General features: G+C 36.8%; 1 protein-coding gene across 3 annotated transcripts in view; it reads left to right on the forward strand.

The window, feature by feature from the left end:
* The window catches only part of LOC121418879 (protein argonaute-2-like), a 32,850-nt gene that overhangs the window by 6,649 nt on the left and 4,163 nt on the right, over window positions 1–22,038 (forward strand). For 2 of the 3 annotated variants that reach the window (XM_041613072.1, XM_041613086.1), the window contains exons 2-20: window positions 1,333–1,669; window positions 2,707–2,827; window positions 3,276–3,457; window positions 4,426–4,562; window positions 5,334–5,468; window positions 5,933–6,020; window positions 6,397–6,480; window positions 8,404–8,467; window positions 8,981–9,052; window positions 9,768–9,815; window positions 10,152–10,274; window positions 10,716–10,861; window positions 11,540–11,724; window positions 12,293–12,452; window positions 13,172–13,262; window positions 17,066–17,260; window positions 17,528–17,662; window positions 19,749–19,850; window positions 20,541–20,755. In XM_041613072.1, the coding sequence (XP_041469006.1) occupies window positions 1,333–1,669; window positions 2,707–2,827; window positions 3,276–3,457; window positions 4,426–4,562; window positions 5,334–5,468; window positions 5,933–6,020; window positions 6,397–6,480; window positions 8,404–8,467; window positions 8,981–9,052; window positions 9,768–9,815; window positions 10,152–10,274; window positions 10,716–10,861; window positions 11,540–11,724; window positions 12,293–12,452; window positions 13,172–13,262; window positions 17,066–17,260; window positions 17,528–17,662; window positions 19,749–19,850; window positions 20,541–20,755 (2,620 nt within the window). The remainder of the gene's footprint in view (window positions 1–1,332; window positions 1,670–2,706; window positions 2,828–3,275; window positions 3,458–4,425; window positions 4,563–5,333; window positions 5,469–5,932; window positions 6,021–6,396; window positions 6,481–8,403; window positions 8,468–8,980; window positions 9,053–9,767; window positions 9,816–10,151; window positions 10,275–10,715; window positions 10,862–11,539; window positions 11,725–12,292; window positions 12,453–13,171; window positions 13,263–17,065; window positions 17,261–17,527; window positions 17,663–19,748; window positions 19,851–20,540; window positions 20,756–22,038) is intronic. The other variant, XM_041613080.1, reaches the window with a different exon arrangement.

Consider the following 22,038-nt stretch of genomic DNA (forward strand, 5'->3'; position numbering starts at 1 on the left):
TTTTGATGGTGGAAAGGGGTCATTCTCAATCAGTGATTTTCAGGCTTTTTGAAAAATCAGGTTTAAATAATAAGTGACATTACTGAATGCTATTGCAATATGTTTGTGAGAAAATGTCAGATTTGGGCAAAGAATTTGCTCAAGTTTCTTCTCTATGGCTTTAGAAAGCACTTAATAGATGTGTTTTGAATTTTTACTGCATAAATCAATCATACCATACTTGATTTTCTTTATGTGACGGCATAGCAGTGAAGGTATGAAATAAAAATCCACGGTACTGACTGACCAAGCTTTCAGATTTTGGGCTTATGAGGGCAACATACATGTAACAGATTTTTAAAGTCATTATCTTTCAGCATTGATCAATATTGATTTCAGTATTGGACAATATGTTTATTATTATTTAGATGTAGGGTTTTAGAGGCGCAGATTTATTTTGATGTCTTGCGAGGTTTAACGTACATGCCTATGAAAACCCCATATCCACAGTCCTCATAATTCATCCCAAATACATCGTAAACTGATGGAGATGTCCTTATTGCAGGACATATTTATTTTATTATTATTTTTTGAGGGGGGCTACTTTGTATTATTTGATAGCAAAGAAAACCTTTGCTTTGCTTGAATACATACATGTAGATTATCAATTATTTGAATAAATTTGTTAATAAATAAATGGATTTATGAATGAAATTAGATTTTGATATCTTATTAAGTATTTTGACAACTTTGAATGATTATAGAGTTGGTAGAGAATAGACAATTAGAATTGATGAATGAATTTAAAGATATTTGAATGAAATCTCTCTCAGTATGCTCAATCGTTCATTGATTAGTTTTACCCAGTGGCCCATGTTGAGCCATGTTGGTTTGCCGGGCCTATTGGTAGGGTTTAAATATATTTCAGGTATAAATATATTTGAATTAGATTGTTCGAATGTATATGTATGCATAAGTTATTCATTATGTCATTTGCTTATTGTTATGTTATGCTGAGCAAAATTTATTTTTGTTATTGGAATGTGGAATAAATCAAATCAAATAAAATCATTTTCATATTTCTTATGAACAATGACCATCATATATGAATCCTCGTGTCGTTATCTGAACAATATGAAAACTTTTTAGAAAATAATAACAGCAAAAATCACCTCACCCAAGTTGAATGCTACTTTTTTAAAAATCTGTATTATACATGAAGCCAGTTTAGGGATACACTACAGTTTATCCCTAATCATATTATAGGCCTAATGGACCTATAAAGTCAATATACTCAGGGTTATATTATTAAATATTTTATCTATAATCTTTGTTTATAATCTTTATAAACAGGAGTGCCGCCACAGTTCCCCCAGGCACCTATCCAGCGGCCTCAGACGGGCCAACCCCCTCGTCAGACGGCCATCCCCGCACCTATCCAACCCCAGCAGACCACCCTCCCGCCCATCCCTGCAGGCCCACCCGGTGCACCTGCCCCGCCTGCTCCTGCAGGGGGCCCGCAAGCTCCCCGTTCGGACCTGGTGGCCCTGCCATCCAGGCCTGGGTTCGGAGAGGACGGGCGTCCCATCGTGCTGAGGGCTAACCACTTCCAGGTCAAGATCCCGTCAATTGAGATCTTTCACTACGATGTCACCATCACGCCTGATAAATGCCCTCGTAGGGTCAATAGGTAAGCAATCTTTTAGCTCTGTCTTTCTTCATGATATACATGTATATTGAAAGTTATACCAACATTAATATCTGCTTTTGAGAAGTGAGTCAAACTTTTTAGCTTATTTATTCAGAGCTGCAAACTAGTACTGGTTTTCAGTAATTAGTACTTAAAAATTTGAAGAATACTGATGGTCTCATGCAAATACAGATTTCATTTTGGTTATAACAATAAGTTATCCTTTGGTATTTCTTTGAAAATAATGATTTCCTCATCAAAATACTGATTTTCACTTTTTTCACCTTTCAAAATATTGAAATGTTCTTGTTCAGGTTGGCAGCTTTGTTGGCAGCTCTGCCAGAGTAGATTTTGATACAAATTGAACTTTGTGAATTTGTTATGAAAGATCTTGAAGAACTTCAAAATCAATGCAATGATTGTATTTAATTTTTCCCAAAACAGGGTCCCGTAACACAAAGCTTAACACAAATTTCATTGAGAGCTTCAAAAAACAAGGAAAATACAGTGTTTGAAGTTTTAGTTTTTTCAAGCATGAGATGTATTCACTGTTTAATATGTGTGAAAATTTCAAGCAGTCCAGAAAAATGTGTCAAAGAAACTCTTGTATGAGTTGTATCTCGTCTTTTATTAAACTTTACAATTTAGAATTTTGACAGTAAAAATAAAGAATTACTCTTTAATTATTAAGCTGATTTCATTTTACTGTTTGAAGACCAAATGATTATTTTAGCTACTTACAGAGCTGCTGGTTTGGAGATCACAATTGTCTAGAATGCTGTTAAAACCTTGTATCTGAAAAATCAAAATATTTTGATGACAGCTCAGAATAAGCTTGATTTTGTGATAACATCGGTCGCAGCCTTCTTCTGCCTAGAAAGTGTCCTTGACACGTATCCGGAGAATGTTTTCACACAATATAAGATAACCAACATTACCATGTTGCTAAAATACAGCTTTTTCTAAGCTGCCCTCTACATTGTCAAATTTTTATCAGCCCAGCTACAATCACTCTTGATTTACTTTTGTTGCTACAGGGATGTGATCGACACGCTGGTGACTGCATACAAGGCTAGATACTTCCAAAACAATCTTCCAGTGTTCGACGGCAGAAGAAACATGTACTGCAAGGAACAGCTACCTCTAGAAAATGAAAGGGTGTGTTTATTTTTCTTTTTAAACTTATTCTTACTTGTTCAGGTTTTGATTTGTATGAAATATTCTTTGGTATCATTTTAGATAGGAGGATTATCATATTTCATGCTTTGATGTCAGTTATCATCTTTGCTCTATCTTTGTCTCTATATTTATATTAATCCTATTTTCTCTTCCCAAAATGAATTTATTGCAAGAATTATACATCTAATTTTTGAGACATGTCGAAATTAAACTCTATTAGAAAATACTTGGATGCTAATTTTAACAATCTTTTCTTCCTGTAAATGAATAGAAAATTTGAAAAATATGTTTAAAATATGAAAATTGAACTTTTAATATGATAATCGATAGATAATGTTATGATTTTTAGGTTACTAGGCCTTTTCTGATTGAAATTACTGTTGTCTGTAATAGTTAGTGACATGAAGCGCAATGTCGCCCTCTACAGGTTGAACTTGAAGCTACATTGCCTGGCGAGGGGAAGGACAGGGTGTTCAAGACTCAAATCCGGTATGTGGGGAAAGTGAGCTTGTCCCTACTGGAATCTGCACTGAAGGGAGAGATAGAACACATGCCGTACGATGCAATACAGGCGTTGGATGTTATCATGAGACATCTCCCATCAATGAGGTAAGACACCCCCTCTGCTCCTGAATGGAATAGGCCCTACTGTGTGGTGAATGTAGAGTACAGTGGGGTATACCATTTGTTGCTGAGGGAAGGGTGAAAAGTCACTTGGTGCTCTAAAGTGAGAGATAAAGGATGCTCCACACAGAAAGCATGGGAAAAGAACATGGTAAACATGAAAAAAACATAATAAATGCCTGTACAAAACCATGAACTATGGAGATTTTCATACATAATTACGCTTATCTCATTCCCTTTAACAAGAAAAATCCAATTAAGTGTGTGCTTTTTGAAAAGTGCGCTAAAAAGGGAAGCGCAATAATATGAGAAATCTGCATAATTCATGGTTTTGAATCATAGTACAATTGGAACCTGTTTTGAGAATACAAGCCAAAATTCTATAATTCTTCCATTCTTGGCTTCCCATAATGTCAAAACAGAGTACTTAGACCCTGGTCTATTAAAGTTAAAATGAACTTCAGAATATGGACCAGTATGTTCGACAGCCCATAATGTCAATAGATTATAAATAAAATGTATTACAGATTCCAGCTCACTGGTAATTTTCTAATATAGGGGTGTTGGTACGATGTACATATACATTGTACTAGCACCCTAACTTCAGAAAATTACAAATAAGCTGGAACCTGTAATACATTTTATTCATAATCATATAGCTTTATTATTTATTGAGTTATTAGTGTTATTTTAGTAAGTGGCTCCATCAGTAATTGATATACATGTACTGTTCTCCTTGGAGGACCTACAACATCTATACAATATAACAAACATATGAAAAGTAAACAATGTGAAGTTAAGACAGACATTTCAACAAATGAGAAGAAATCATAAAACAACACAGCTGGCCAGCTTATCGATTAAGGCTATTATTACCCCGATATAAAAGAGTAGATATAGAATCTGAGTGGGCTTTTCTTATTTCTTTACAACACTTTTCTAATCTTATGCAGGTATACTCCAGTAGGGCGGTCTTTTTTCTCACCCCCGGAGGAATACTTTCACCCCCTCGGAGGCGGTAGAGAGGTGTGGTTTGGTTTCCATCAGAGTGTCAGGCCCTCCATGTGGAAAATGATGCTAAATATAGATGGTACGTGAATGTTACATTCATTCAGGCAGCTTGTTAAAACTCCGAGCCACGTCGTTCTTGCGGGAACCCTGCAAGCAGCTTGACATTTTTACCAATCATCACAGTCACAATAGACAATACAATGGGGATCGCAGGAAAGCTCCTATGAAAAAATCATAGCATCTCTATAAGGGGATTCTTGCGAAAAGACGTTGCATAGACTTTTGAATTTTCTTTAGAGCTACATGTATTTGACCAGTATCGGTATATCACCTTCAAAAGAAGTGTAGGTTTTGTATATGGTTTTAATGAAGATGTGGAAATGAATTCAATCCAGTATTTTCTCTCACATGGTTAATTGGCTGTCCTGTGTCATAAAGATATGGAGCTTTACTTCAGGTCTGTGAAAACTGTAAAAAGCATGGGCACATTGCATACTTGTCAACTTCATGTATCAGTATCAGTCCTACATGATATCATTCTTTACAATGTAGGATCTTGTGTCCCATTTTAAAATATGCCCATTTTACTGTTTTGAAAATTTACAAATGCCCTTATTTTTACATTTCCTTTAACATTCATGTTCCCTATTTATGTTATTGACAGTTTTGCAAATATGATATTGTTTCTTCTTCAATTGTACTTTTGAGTATAATATTAATGTTTTGGCATGTAAAATATGTAATCTTTCAATATCTTCATGATCTGTGCATATTTTTTTTTATCACATTTTTTTAGACAGCAAAATAAGGAAGTTAATTGTATATTTCCATACCTCCATTTTCAATACAGTGTCGGCGACTGCATTTTACAATGCCCAGTCAGTGATCGACTTCTTGTGTGAGGTTTTGGATATTCAGAATATCTCTGATCAACGGCGCCCTCTATCAGACTCACAGAGGGTAAAGTTCACAAAAGAAATCAAAGGTGAGGATATAAATGATCAATGAATTAACACAAAATTAACAAATCAAATTGTTTTCCCAGGAATTTCATCCTTTGGAAGTATGAAAATTGATATAGGTTCATGAAGACAAATGAAGAATGAAATAGCAATTAGTATGATTTGATAGTTTCAAAAGAATGTGTGAAGCTAAAGTTTAACAGATGTTAAATGATCATACTTAATTATGAAAACATTATCAAGGGCTGATTTTTACATGTAGTTATTGACTTTGAAGCATAAGTGTTTTTCTAATCCATATAGCTTTAGTTTGCCTAGATGACACTATAATAGTCTAATTTATAGTTTGATACAAAAATCAAATATTGATTGTACAGTACTACATGTAGGAGGTATGGATAAGTTTGATTTAATTTAACATAGAATTGTCACATATTAAAGAGAGGACTTATTACACAAATAAACAAATATGTCATTTATCTTGCAGGTCTTAAAATTGAAATAACGCACTGTGGAAACATGAGGCGGAAATATAGAGTGTGCAATGTGACCAAGAGACCAGCTCAAACACAAACGTAAGTATTAACCCTATAGCCGGGGGGGGGGGCTCAATCAGCCCCTGCCACCCCTACATTGTTTTCTTTCAGGTCTTGTGCAAGACCAAATTCATGACACTCGGTTATGTGATTCGAGAGCCACGCAACAAAGACAAGTGTATGGAAGCATACACAAATCTGGCATAAACATTCGGTCAGTACTTTTCAGAGAGCTTTCACTGTACTATAATGTGAGGGCATTTGAAGATTAGCATTTTGCCTGGAAATGTTATGCTTTATACTGTCTGTCATGAAATGAAATTATAATGTGAAATCTTATAAATTATTATTGAAAATTTTGTTAAAAATTATTTACTTTCATTTAACACCTTAAATTATTGTTTTGTTTACACAGATTCCCATGGCAGTTGGAGAATGGCCAAACTGTGGAGTGTACAGTAGCCAAATACTTCAAAGAAAGACATAATAGAATATTGCAGTAAGTCATTCATATTTGTCATATCTTGTCATATTTTTGGTCGCGTCCTGGTCTTGTGGTTCTGACTCACGCCTTTCAGACAGAGGGTCGTGGGTTCGAATCCTAACCATGGCGTGTTTTCCTTCAGCAAGAAATTTATCCACACTGTGCTGCACTCGACCCAGGTGATGTGAATGGGTACCCGGCAGGATTAATTCCTTGCATGCACTGAGCACCGGTGATGGTAGCTCGAGCTAAAGCTGGGGTAATAATAGCAGCGCTTTGTATCCTCAGGCAAAAAGCTTTTTATAAATACAGCTATTATTATTATTATATCTTGTCCTTTATTTGGTGGGTTATGGATCTTTCTGAAATCTTCAGTCTGTCTTTCTTCACAGGGAATAATTTTGCATTACAAATTTGAATAACATTTTTTTGTCATACGAGAAAAGCTCTGAACTAACTAATGTACAGTTCTATGTAAAACAATGCTACAAAAGACTTCATGCATAGCAGTCTTTCAAAAATGTGGAGCAAATTGAGATGTGATGCCAGGAAAATTCAGTCATTTATTATTTTCAGAGAAGAACCTAATGATTTCTTTTCATGTTGTGTGATCTGCCATATTGCCAGCTGGCTATATGACCTGGCCTACATTGCATTTTCCAGTTAAGCTTTAAAGCCCTTTTACTGGCAAATTTATATCATTTATGAGTTTTTGCAGGTACATGTAATTCTCCCCATTGGCGGAAGAAAACGAATTTCAACATTGAAAATCAATTTTCAATCATCTTTTGTGGTAATTAGTTGTGGGAAGGATGATGAGAACCAGGTAGACACTGGATCAAGATAGACAATGCAATTACAGGGTCATATGGATACGTGCATGTCTGCTGCGTGCACATACAATCTGCTCATCATTACGTAAATTTGTGTTTAAAAATGGATCTCATCTGACACCCCAATTTCAAATTCCAAGCTACTTTCACTCGCCCCCCCCATCCCCGATATCAACAAGGAATGGTTATCCTTAAGTAAACAACCACGCACTCTCCCAGATAATCCACCTTCCCCCAAGGAGAAGTGAACTTCATAAGGCCTGGCAGAGAGAGAGAGAGAGCAAGAGAGAGAGAGGGTGATTTTTTTAAAACTTATTGTTATTTCGGCAATTGTGGGTCATTTTGCATCGTTCAAAATTTCATGTTGATCTTCATCTAAATTCCGAATCGTTTTTAGATAATGCTAATGTCCTAAAACAAATAGAATACAAATTCATTCTTTCAAGATTAATGTCAGCCAGGAAGCTCTGAAGAGTTTGTTTATACTATTACGTAACAAGGACAGCTGCAATCCCACTCCATGCTGTTCATCAGCCTGTTGTGGTGGCAGGCATCGGTGTTATCGGCTCTTATCAGCAGCAGCAGTCACTAAATCGACCCCACCCCAGTTTAAACGCGAGAAATGCAACTTTCCCAAAAACTGAAATTGGGGTGTCAATACCCCACTTGAGATCCCATTGACTAACATGCAAGGCATTATCAGCAGTCAGATGAACCCCACCCCAGTTTAAATGAGAGCTCTCCCAAAATCTGAAATTGGGGTTTCAAATACCCCACCTGAGCTCCCATTGACACAACACGCAAGGCAATGGAGTTCCTGTGTTATAAGCTGGTGGGGTATTTTTTAAACACAGAATTCGCGTAATGATGGCAATTAATATTGCTTAGGAATTTAGGAACTTGGGATAATATTGACACTATCATTCAATAGTGGTCATCTTTTTTTATGAGGCAGGTTGCATAATGCCTTAATCCCTCTATCTGCAAGCACTTATTTATTATTGTTTTATTGATATACATAATTTTTCACTTTTAGATACCCTCATCTCCCCTGTCTGCATAAAGTCATCCATTATTTGTATTTCTTTTTTATTATTATTTTCAGATACCCTCATCTCCCCTGTCTGCAGGTTGGACAGGAGCAGCGTCACACCTACCTACCTCTAGAGGTATGTCACATCCTGCTAATTTGTTTACTTAGAATGCATACATGTATGCGTAAACCAAATTTTTTTTATACTTCTGAGTCATAAGGATAAATGCTAATTGAGGTAAACGGTCTGAAAATGAGTTCAAATAGAATCCTATGATATGGTAACTCAAGCGTTTGTTTTTATGAATGAAAAAAATATGTGCCAAATGGCTGTGAAATGATTGTGTAATTGCTGAGAAATGAACAAAAAAGGCATGGCATTTTTCCAGACAGATGTCGAGTCTCTTTTCTAGCAATGGTAATACACTGTCCCACATGTGCTTATTTGTGTTTGTGTCATTAATGCAAAATTTTGTTTTTCAGCTAGAATTTCATGATTCAGGTTCCTGTAAATGTACCAGATATAAATATATGATGATACGGTTAATATTAACCTTGATTTCAAAGACTTTCTTATGAATCAGTTGTTTACTGTTTTCTTTTAGCTTTTTGAAGTTATAAATGTATATATTTCTTATTCTGTGGACAGGTTTGCAACATCGTTGCTGGGCAGCGCTGTATCAAGAAATTGACGGATATGCAGACCTCTACAATGATCAAGGTATGAGGAGGGTTTCATGAAACCATTTGAAACTAATATTCACCGACATGTTTCTCAAATCCTAGTATCTGATTGACTGAGAGCATCATTCTCAGTGAGAATAAGAGCAGAAATGTTTCTTTAACTCTTCCTGCGTTACGTTCGCATTATTGCACATCCGTAGGCGTGTTTCGTTCGCATTTTTGCACAACCACACATTTCCCATAGATGTCCCCTGTCCCATTGTTTTTCGAACAATTGCATGCCCCAGCGCCTGCCTCGCTACAATGTATAGCCTGGCGATTTTGTATACTGTGTATGTGTACCGATCGATCGATAATGTGTGCGACATTAATTTAGCGTTCGACGGATTATCGCAGTTTACAAACTACAGAATTGTTGAGTTATCCCCCAAAATCAATACATCCTGATCACAGCCAGAAGTTCATTGAAAAAGGAGAGGAGAAAATCAATAAAACCCTCCTCACAAACAATACTATGGCCAGGTTTATTGTTAGGAGTCTGTGACTTATGGCACGAATGTGAATGAGAGGGGATCACTGCTAAAATAATGCAACACACAGGGGGTTTACAGGTGAACGCATGAAGAGTTAAAAACTCCCCTAAATAAACATTGTGCAGTAAGTCCTTTTCCGGATAGAATGTACAGAATATTGTCTTATAATTTTGTGTTTTTTGATTATTTGAACTATTGTACCCTTTTATTTCCTCGTAGGCCACCGCAAGGTCTGCTCCAGATCGTGAGAAGGAGATCAAAAATTTGGTAAGTGGATAGAATCTCAACAGCAACGATTGTTGTCATTAGATGTACAGTGGCATATAAACTTATTCTGTCCCACACAGTTTGGACATGATGGTTCAACCTGCTACCTCTGTGTGAGTTTGGATGAACTATGAATGATAAATCTTGACTTATGTTTTTGTATTCAATTATAATAAACTATTTGTTCCCCACTTTAATGATTTATTAATGTTAGTCATTACACCATTGGAATTTCAAGTGCCATGTGCAGCGAAACCCTGATAAGATTTAGTGCTGTCCTGTTAACTTTTCAGTTCTTTTGAAGTTTGAGTGTTATTTTTTATTCCCCCTCTGTAGGTGCATAAAGCCAACTTCAACAACGATCGCTATGTACGACAGTTTGGCCTAAGTATAAGTAATGACATGGTTACCATAGAAGGCAGAGTTTTACCAGCCCCGAAGATCCAATATGGTGGGAAGGTAACTATATAACACATGTTTTATTTGAAAATTCCACACAAGTCAGAATATGTTCTTTCAAACCGGTTGGAAAAAAATTCCCAAGTGGAGGTTTTGTTGAAGAAGATAATGATATTTGAAGAATATTCCAGTTGCAACCTAAAGATTTTTGTTATTTTTACTATCATTTATTCAGCAAATGAAGATAATCTTATAAAAAAAAATCATCATGCTCTCAAATCATTATTAATTGGGCAGTTCTTAAAGCACATTATAATGGCTAGAAATAGAGTTTGGAGGAATACAAAGGTTGATTATTTTTATAGAGTTGCTTTGCATTTTAATAACAAAGATTTCCTAAGACAAACCCTGCCAAAGGAAATGTACCACAATTCACCATTCCAAATACTGCACATTGGTAAAGATCAGAATTATTGTGCTTGGTGTGTTTTATGTCTATTGATGTCGCAGCAAAACAAGACACAGGCGATCCCCGCCCAGGGGGTATGGGATATGAGAGGAAAGCAGTTCCATACAGGGGTTGAGATCCGTGTCTGGGCCATTGCCTGCTTTGCACCGCAGCACCAGTGTAGGGAAGAAGCTCTCAGGTGAGACCTACAATATAGTGTGGCCTTGATGATGATGATAGTTATGACGATTCGGTTGGTGGTAGGTGGGGATAATGATAATGTCATTAATGGTGATGATGGTGGCAGTGATGAAGAAGATGGTGTTGCTGCTTCTGATGTTCGTGACGGTGGTGGTGATGATGATGATGGTGGTGGTGGTGCTGGTGAAGATAGTGATGATGGTGATGATGTTGATCGTAATGATGATGTTGTTGATGTGGACGATGCTGATGATGATGGTGGTGGTGGTGTTGGTGTTGATGATGATGATGATGATGGTGATGATGATTATGGTAATGATGATGATAATGCTGATAAAGATGATAATCCTGATGATATGCCCATTATATTTCTCTCAATATTGATGGCGGTACTGCTACTTCTTTTGCTGAAAAAGATGGTGGTGATACTAAAAATAATCACATTCATGCAAGTTTTAAAGTTTGAGATTTATACTTGCTTTATGACAATTCACCTTAATAACATAGGCTTTCATTGGACAACTTTTCACTGATTTTATTCATATAGAAATGGCACATGAAGTTAACTAAACACTCCTGAACCATTTATATATATTATATTTTTGCGCCATGAGCATCTATTTATGATGAATACCTGTGCATTACAAATGTTCATATTATCATTATCCATTAACAGGACATTCACGGCACAACTGCAGAAGATCTCCAACGATGCAGGAATGCCCATCATGGGGCAGCCGTGCTTCTGCAAGTATGCTGTTGGAGCTGATCAGGTGGAACCCATGTTCAGACATCTCAAGTCAACGTACAAAGGACTGCAGCTAATTGTTGTTGTGCTGCCTGGTAAAACACCCGTCTATGGTGAGTTTAAGTACCCCTTACAATTGAGTTGATGATGATGATGATCAAGCTCCATCATACCTGTCAAACCTCCTTCTAACAGTTCGCCAATCAATGTACAACACTCAGTCATCATCACATATCCCTCTTCACATCCCCCGGACATTCAAATTAGTAGGTGATAGGTCATTTGCTGTGTTTGCCCCCAAATATTGGAATAGATTGCCCCATAAACTTAGACAATGTTCTTCTACTGATGTGTTTAAGAAGATGCTTAAATCTCATTTGTTTTAACGTGTTTAATATATTGCAATAGTGTTTCATTTTGTGTAGTTTTGTTTTAAGTTTTTACCGATTGTATTAGTTTTGTCATTTGTACAGCGCTTTGTAACTTTTGAAAAAGCGCTTAATAAGAAGGAATTATTATTCTTTATTATTATTATGATGATAGAAGATGTGTTTATTATTGATTATGGTGATCTGTTGATGGTGATTTGATGCTGCTGATGATGGTAATGGTTGAATCAAAATTACAACTCTGAAATAATCACCAAATGTTTAATGATCCAAACTTTGTTCATATCCACAGCCGAAGTGAAGAGAGTCGGTGACACTCTGTTGGGTATAGCAACACAGTGTGTACAAGTTAAGAATGTGAACAGAACCACGGCACAAACCCTCTCCAATCTCTGTCTCAAGATCAACGTCAAACTGGGTGGTATCAATAACATTCTGGTTCCCAATATAAGGTAGGTGTTACCTAGAAAACTGAGATTTCAGCGAGACAGAAAATTGAGAAATTTCACAAAATTCAATGAATTTCAAAGAAAAAGACTTTTTTTCAGGCAGAGAACAAAATGAAAAATTGTAAAAATCAGAGCAGAATCCTAATAAACTAGTTAATTCTCAAGTGTGTAACATTTGTATACTGAGCTTTATGTGCATGTGAACATTTTTTAATCATATCTTCACTATGTACAATTATTGCATTTTGTACAGGTCATTAAAGAATACAGAATTGATGTTTAGAATGCTGAATAACATGGAATTGGCATTGGAACATGATGCTGAAAATTAAAAAAAAAAATTTAGTCAATAAACTTGATAATATTCTTGTCACATACATGTTCATACATTTTGGTGCATCAGGGTCTAGTGGCTCTGACTCTCGCCTTTGAATCAGAGGGTGTTGGGTTCAAATCCTAGTCATACCGTGTTTTCCTTCAGCAAGAAATTTAACCACACTGTGCTGCACTCGACCCAGGTGAGGTGAATGGGAACCCAGCAGGATTAATTCCTTGCATTAACTGAGCACCGTTGATGGTAGCTCGAGCTAAAACCGGGGTAATCATAGCAGCGCTTTGTATCCTCAGGCAAAAGCACATTATAAATCCAACTATTATTATTAGTTTTATTATTATATAAACAGAATTAATTGTTTTTAGATATTTGTACATGTATTTTTCAGACCTCGTGTGTTTGCTGAGCCGGTGATCTTCCTCGGAGCAGACGTCACTCATCCACCCGCCGGTGATGATAAAAAACCTTCCATTGCTGCTGTAAGTTATGACATGGTTTATATATAGATTTTTTTTAGTTTTTTTTTTTTTAAATCGTAATTTATTGAGAAAAGTCATCTAGTCAGGCAGCATATGTCATCTACTTCGAAAAATTGGCTAAGTCTGATTTTTCACTTTTATGTGATTGGTGACATCACAAGGAACAACTTTCAACTTGGTGACAAATTTCTAATGGTCATCTTGACCATGTGAGGGGTCAAAATGGGGTCAATAGGGGTAAATTCTTGGAATTGCCCCGGTTGTATTGAGTCATACATCAAATTGTTTGTCTGGTTATACTGAACAAAAAAGTGTACACAATCATATACTCTTGACCTCCCATTAAAAAGTTATGACCGGAAATGTCAAGAGGTCAACGAACTTTCGTTACATTGTATATTATATGGCAAATTACACTGAAGGTGATAAAAAGCTAATGTTTTCGTGTGTTTTTTTTTCTTTTTTGCATGTGTGTACTTTTTTATTTTTATTTTAATAAGTTCATCTTCAGAGGTCATTATCCAGAAGATATTAAGGGTCAAGACAAGGTCAGGGAAAGGTCAAAAGGTCAACAAATTTTCATTGGTATCCAAAATACACTAAAAGCGGTTTGAATCTTAGAAGTAGGTTCTTCATTTTGAAAAGTCTCTAAGAAGACATCATCCATTAGGTAAAAAGGGGGTTAAATGTGCTCATTTAGGAACAAAATAGATGAACAGTGATATACGTCGAATAGTTTAGTGTGGTATTATGGTTTATTGCAGGAATACCTTGAAACGACTTGACAAAACCTATGAAAATCGTATCATCTTCATGATGTTATAAGTGCAACCAGCTCTTTCCGAGTTTCTTGATTTAGGAATTCAATTCAAGTTCTTTTCATTTCCAATTTACCGGTCTTTGATATGTAAAGAAACATTTCATCCATTTGCTTTGTACAGAATATTTTAATCAACAGAAAATATTGTAATGTCCTGGGGTATAATGTGTAATACTTTGCTAATAAACACATCGATTGATCAGTGCTCCCAACTCCAAAGAAAGATGCCTAACATCTTATTCAATTTAACTTACGAATAAGATAATGAGGTTAGGATTGAGGATGATACGATAAGTTGGGCTCCAATTGTTCCTTGATTAATTGGAACGAGTGACGGTTATATTATTTCTAAGAGGCAACATTTTGCAGGCATGCTCATTGTAGTCGTTAGTCATGTCCATTATGCTGATGATGTATTCTGACCATTACTCGATTTCTGGAGCCAAAAAAGACTGCACAATATTTCTGATTGTGCTGTCATTAACACGGCTTTAGGCCTACTATTTTATCAAGTGTTTATCAAGTTTTTTTCCAGAGCATACAACGTGAATCTAAACTTAATACCTGTTCTCACGATAGTGATATGCATAGATGCTGATTTTTCTTTTGTCGTGTTTTTTCCTACTTGGTGAACTACCTGGATGTTGCCAGAAAGAATAATCACAAATGTCATTGAAGTAAACCACGGCCATACCGCAGAGTCTCCGCAGCGGGCGGGGATGGCAGCTGCCCCCAGAAATTGTGAAAAATTGCATTTTTCTTTACTGAAAGATACATAATAATTGACCAAAAGTATGCGCGAAATCTATAAATTTCTCTTTACAATTATGCAAAACGGCCCCGATGATTAGCTCAGAACAGCACAGCACCAGAAATGTGTAGTCCTTCTTGACTCCAGAGATCGAAATGGTCAGAATATATCACATCAGCATAATTGACATACATGACAATACGCATGCCTGCATGATGTGCGGCCTCTTTGTCAGAAATAATATATCAGTCACACATTTGAATTAATTAAGGAGCAATTGGAGCCCAACTTATCATAATCATCCTCAATCCAAACCTCCTATAGCCCCTTAATATATTAAATGTTTAGATACAGACTTCTCAAAATAAAGAACCCACGAAAAATTAGACTTCTAGGATTCTAGTCGCTTTTAGTGTATTTTAGCTACATGTTGACCTTTGACCTTTCCCTGACCTTGTCTTGACCCTAATATCTTCTTGATAAGGACCTCTGAAGGTGAACTTATTAAAATCCAAAATAAAAAAAGTACAAACATGCACAAACCCCAAACCCCCCGGAAAATAGCTTTCTTAACACCTTCAGTGTAATTTGCCATATATACAATGCAACGAAAGTTCGTTGACCTTTTGCTATTTCCGGTCATAACTTTTTAACGGGAGGTCAAGAGTATATGATTGTGTACACTTTTTTGTTCAGTATAACCAGACAAACAATTCGATGTATAACTCGACACAATCAGGGCAATTCCAAAAATTGACCCCTATTGACCACATTTTGACCCCTCACATGGTGACCATTAGAAATTTGTCACCAAGTTGAAAGTTGTTCCTTGTGATGTCACCAATCACATAAAAGTGAAAAATCAGACTTAGCCAATTTGTCGAAGTAGCCGGTAAATCATGACATATGCTGCCTGACTAATCTCTATATTTCTCTATTTCATAAAACTTGTAAACACAAATATGGTTATTGGATCAATTTAATTTCTGGTAACTTTTTTTTTCTATCGTTTATGAAAACCGAGGTGAGATATACACATTTTTCAATTTTTTTTATCCGCAAGAGGGGTGCGCATTTTAGCTTGCATGCAGCTTGAGCGCCGCGATGAGCGCTCGCGCCACGCATTTTATTATTAAATACAATTTTCTGTGGAAAAATACATCTTGTTTTTTTATCACAGAATACAATTTTTCATTTCCAGAGGTTGGCAGGTCTGGTCTCGTGGGTGCACTAATGAGCTTAAAGCTCATCTCCAATTTTATTAATGGGATATTCCAGGAAATAATGTATGAATCATGATATAATTGAGCAATAATAATGTAATCAAGCGATTATTGTGTTATCAGTGAAGATTATATCCTTCATCCAATCCATACATTTTTATGACAGGTTATTTTGCAAACATTTGAGTCTTGAATTGTGTTCTGCATATATTCTTTGAATGTTCCAGCATGCCATGGGTATAATAGTATCCCATACAATCTAAGGCAAGTTGATTCAATTGGGCAATTTAAATCTGCATTAAAAACATATTTATTTAACTGAAAAGAATATTAACAATGCATTACCAGCAGCTTTCCCTCATCTTTTTTTTTTTTTACGTTTGTAAAGTGTAATGCGCTATACAAAAGCTGTTCTATTATTATTATTATTATTATTAATGCCATCCAAGCTGTTATGTGCAAACGTTTGAGTCTATAATGTGTGCTATATTTCGTGTCATTGTCGGCATCCTTTTGTCTTGAGAGATGATGATGTAGCAATAGGTGTTTCATTTTCTAAGGTGGCTGTGGAGTCACACTCTAGAGAGGCCATCTGTAGAGCAATTAGTACAGATTGAAGAGGCTGGCAGTGAATCAGATGCTGATAAAGATGCTGCCCTTGCCTTCCTCCTAGCTCTTGTCTGTCATTCCTAGTGTTGAACTACTTGGAACTACACAGAATGTGTCCTCATATTATACATATATGTTTTCATGACAAGTTGTGGGTAATATGGACGGCCATCCAAGCTGTTATCTTGTAAACATTTGAGTGTATAATATATCCCTTGTGTTTTCATGACAGGATGTGGTAGTATGGACGGCCATCCAAGTCATTATTGGGCAAACATTTGAGAGTATGATATATTTCCATTTAGTTTTGATGACAGGATATGGCTAGTATGGATGGCCATCAATGCCATTAATGTGCATACATTTGAGTCTATAATATGTCCTTTATGTTTGATGACAGGTTGTTGGTAGTATGGATGGCCATCCAAGCCGTTATTGTGCCAGCGTTCGAGTCCAGAATCACCGTGTGGAAATCATCCAGGACCTGATGGGAATGGTCAGGGAACTCCTGATGGAATTCTACCGGTCAACCAGATTTAAACCGGCTAGGATCATTATGTACAGGGATGGGGTCAGCGAAGGTCAATTCTTACAGGTGGGTATGGCATAAGGATGAGTAATCTTTTAAGGTCTTTTGTCGAAGATAAGAGATGATTGGTATAAGATATTTGTAATTCATTTTAAAGGGAATAGAAAATTTTGTTCATTTTAAGAGCAAATTGAAAGAATAAATTTCACTTTTTCTTTTCTTTGGAGTAAATGATGAGACTGCAATTGTAATTAGGGTAAAAATATGTACATAAATGGCTTAGAGACCTTGTTCTGATGAAATCATTGTTATTGTCATCATTGATGCAATCAGGTGCTAGCTCAAGAAATGACAGCCATCCGGAATGCCTGCCGTTCCTTAGAAGACTTCTATGAGCCTGGTATCACGTTCATTGTGGTTCAGAAGAGACATCATACCAGGCTCTTCTGTGCAGAGAGAAGAGAACAGGTGAGTGGAAAGATAGAATGATGGATGGATGGAGGAAGGATTGGATAGAAGGATAGTAGAACTGATATCAGTGGAAGTTGATATAATGTTCATTGTTGTTCAGAAGAGACGTCATACCAGGCTCTTCTGTGCTGAGAGAAGAGAACAGGTGAGTGGAAAGATAGAATGATCAATGATGGATGGATGGAGGAAGGATTGGATAGGATAGGAGAACGGATATCAGTGGACGGTAGAAGGATTGGATAGAAGGATCGTAGAACTGATATCAGTGGATGGTGGAAGGATTGGATAGAAGGATCGTAGAACTGATATCAGAGAAAATTGATATAGGGAAGGCGGGGTAAGTTGTGACAGTTTTTGCTTTTTGCATGTTAGAATTGATATGATTAATATTCTTTTCGAAATAAATACCTTGCCTTGATATTTAATTCTTCTGAAATATTTTCCACCTATATATAACTTTCTATCCCCACACTGAAAGTCACCGTGACCTTTGAAAAAAACGATGTCAAATGGCTCAACTTGCCCCATATATGGGGTAAGTTTGAGCCACCTTCTGGGGTAAGTTGAGCCACAAAAACTATGTACAAAATGTATGAGGGGAGAACCAGCATGTCAATTTTTGTTTAATGTTTTTTCACTTGCTAATTCTATATAAATACTAGCATCCTTTAAAAGGAAAAGAGCAGTCATGTAAATTTGCTCCTTTCAGCAAGCATTTCAATCAATTTTTATGGTTTGTTTGTTTTTTAAGATACATTACCATAGGAATTACCATGGCTCAACTTGCCCCATGCTGTTTGGCTCAACTTACCCCAGTCCGAACTTAGTGCGATAATTTTGTATCCACACATTTATTATGCATCCATCATATAAAAGACTATGACAAGAATGAAGATCCATACCTGGACTAATAATGTTGTTATCATGTCTTTATTATATTTAAAGACGTGTATTTATAAAGCACTTATCTATTTCACACTCTTTTTTACTTTTTTGGATGAAATTCATATTTTTCCCTCTAAAAAACTACTTTTTGTTTCAAAGTTGAAAACAATGTGGTGGGGTTAGGGGTTATGCTATGGGTCATCAATACATGACACCACCACAATGTCTGACTCATTCATTATTGGCCTGGGGCTGGTGGCTCAACTTGCCCCTATGCTCAACTTACCCCGCCTTCCCCTAATGTGCATTGTGGTTCAGAAGAGACATACTAGGCTATTCTGTGCTGAGAGAAGAGAACAGGTGAGTGGAAAGATAGAATGATAGATGGATGGAGGAAGGATTGGATAGAAGGATAGTAGAAATGATATCAGTGGAAGTTGATATAATGTTCATTGTTGTTCAGAAGAGACATCATACCAGGCTCTTCTGTGCTGAGAGAAGAGAACAGGTGAGTGGAAAGATAGAATGATGGATGGATGGTGGAAGGATTGGATTGAAGGATAGTAGAACTGATATCAGTGGATGGTGGAAGGATTGGATAGAAGGATTGTAGAACTGATATCAGTGGAAGTTGATGTAATGTTCATTGTTGTTCAGAAGAGACATCATACCAGGCTCTGTTGTGCAGAGAGGAGAGAACAGGTGTGTGGAAAGATAGAATGATGGATGGATTGCTATCAATAAGTTTGGTAGGAGTGGCTATATCTCACTGGGTACTGCCACTTTCACTGGTTCGCCCACCCGCCGCCTCCCCCCCCCCTCCTCTTTTTTTTCTGTACCTTGTATGCCACTTATCTCTGTCATTATGTCTCATATTTCTTATCTTTCTTTCTTTTGGTATATTGGAAGGAGTGTTAATATCTCTGCAGGTGGGTGTTTCATAAAGCTGTTTGTAAGATTCGAATGACTTAACGTACAACTGGCGATCCTTTCTTGTGCTTTGTGATATCCCTACATAATTGATTTATGACCTAAGAACATGTTCCAGTTGCACAGCTTTTATGGAAACACCCACCAGTTACTACTGTCAACATTGGTATACCCCCATCCCCCGCTCTCTTTTCTTCTCTCCTTGCCTGATTTATCCGTCATCTCTGTCAGTATGTCTCATTTTGCTAGTCTTCTCTCTTTTCTGTAGATTGGAAGGAGTGGTAATATTCCAGCAGGTACTACTGTTGACAGTGGCATCACCCATCCTCTAGAATTTGACTTCTTCCTTTGTAGTCACGCTGGTATACAGGTATGAAATTATCCATCTACATTTTAAGACAAATGGTGGGGTAATGATATTTAAAACTGATCCATAAGAAAGCATGAGTTCTGGAATCAAGTATCCAGAGGAACAAAGGTTTTATGATCCTTCTTGAGGAACCATGTAATGAGGATATGTTGTAAATGTCTTACCAAATGGCACTAGCGCAACAACTGGGAATCGATCCAGAATCTGAAACCCCCTTTCTACTTACTGAGTTGTCCTCATTAGATTTTTGTATTTCACTTAGATTTTAAAATTTGCACTTGAATTTTCCAATCACGAGAGGTATATAATACATTGCCGCATTGGTCAAATCATTCTCAGGGTCATGAGCTGACAGTTTGGATGCAGTGGGTGCGTTGGTGTTTAAGCATAACTCTTAGTCACATTTAACTCTTTGTGAAACACCCCCAGGTTACAATAAAAACAATATTTCTTTGCTGTAAAAGGTTTATAAGTTGGTGTGGATTTACGTAAGGACTCTAGGGTTGTAGTATGAGGCTCTAAATTGATGTGGATTCGTTGGTGACTGTGCAAACAGCTTCATGGAACTCCCCAGTGACAAAGGGAACAAGAATGTTTTTCTGAGACTTGAACCCAGTTTTAATTTAGATGCAAGGGACTTACCTTTTACCACATTAGTTGCATCAGTTCATTCTTGTTCCAACATTCCAGGGCACCAGTCGTCCCTCGCACTACCATGTCCTCTGGGACGACAACCGCTTCAAAGCCGATGAACTCCAATGTCTAACCTACCAGCTGTGCCACACCTATGTACGCTGCACTCGTAGTGTCTCCATCCCCGCCCCTGCCTACTACGCCCACCTGGTGGCCTTCCGTGCCCGATACCATCTGGTAGAGAAGGACCATGATAGATATGACCACGACAGGTAAGTCCGAGGCTGTCTTGGGTGATCCGTCCATTTTGAGAGCCAGAAGGAAAGTGACACTCCTGTAATAATGTCCTTAATAATCCTTGTGGCTCTCATCGTTACGATGGATGTATTACAAATGACCAGCCCCCTCCATGTTCGGCATGATGAACCTGGGAGTGTTTCTTGGATTATCTTGTCAATGATATTCAATGAAGATCTTACTCTCAGATAAACAATTCTAAGAATTACAATATGTGTAATATCAATGACAAAGACTTCAAGAAATGCTTCCAAGGGCTTTTGCTATAAGCTGCAGAAATCCTGTAATTGATGTGCCAACAGCGGATTCATCCTAGAATTCCAGAATTTGATCTTAATAACATATTTTATGAAATGAATTTCTGGTTTTCATTTCTATAGAATATCCCATGAACCAGTTCATTTTAGATTTTTTTATATGAATTTCATAAATACCATGGACTTTTCACTTGGCTCTTCCAATTGCCTTAAAACCATGTCTAACCTAGCGATGTGCAACAAAACTCAAAGACTCCCATTTCATTTTAGTTTCAGTAGGCCTATCTGGCCCATTTTAAACAAGTGCCAAATTCTATTACAAATCACTTCTTGACCAGTCATATTGCAGGAGTGGTCAGCTTTTAACTGTAGTTACATATCCTGGGTACTTTATGAAAGTTGTCCTAATCTTTCTCAATAGATGAAAAAGTAAAGATTTCACTGGTATTTTCAGTGCATGTCAACTCGTGAACAGCTGACAACTTTCATCAAATGTTTACTCTGGGCTCTCATAATTTGTTCTATTCTATTTAATAATTTTGCTTCTTTTTTTTAGCTCCAGTTTTGCTATTCATCTCCCTGCTGCTTATCTCTGCTTTTGATTGGCTTTGCTTGTTTTTGTTTGCTTTATTGTTTATTTTTTTGCTTCAATTCCACACATTTGCTCCTTTAGCGATAATAAGTTTGCCTTGCTTATAGAAAAGAGATAACTTACATACTTTAGTTTTAAGATTGAATTACACTCTAGATGTCTTGTGCCAATCAAGTTTTCTTTGTGACTAGGATTGTTCTTTTTGTTTCTGCCTGTTCCACAACTGTTCTACAACTTGCTGCTTTCCCATGCTAGTCGGAAGCATTGTTCGTTTGGGTCTTTTATTTGTTTATTAGCTCAGTTTTGCTATTCATCTCCATACTGACTTCCTCTGCTTTTGAATGGCCTGTTTTCGTTGCTTCCATTCTACACATTGATTTGCTCCTTGAGTGATAATAGATTTGCCTTG

Source organism: Lytechinus variegatus, chromosome 1, assembly GCF_018143015.1.
Source record: "Lytechinus variegatus isolate NC3 chromosome 1, Lvar_3.0, whole genome shotgun sequence".
NCBI classification, from domain to species: Eukaryota; Metazoa; Echinodermata; class Echinoidea; order Temnopleuroida; family Toxopneustidae; genus Lytechinus; species Lytechinus variegatus.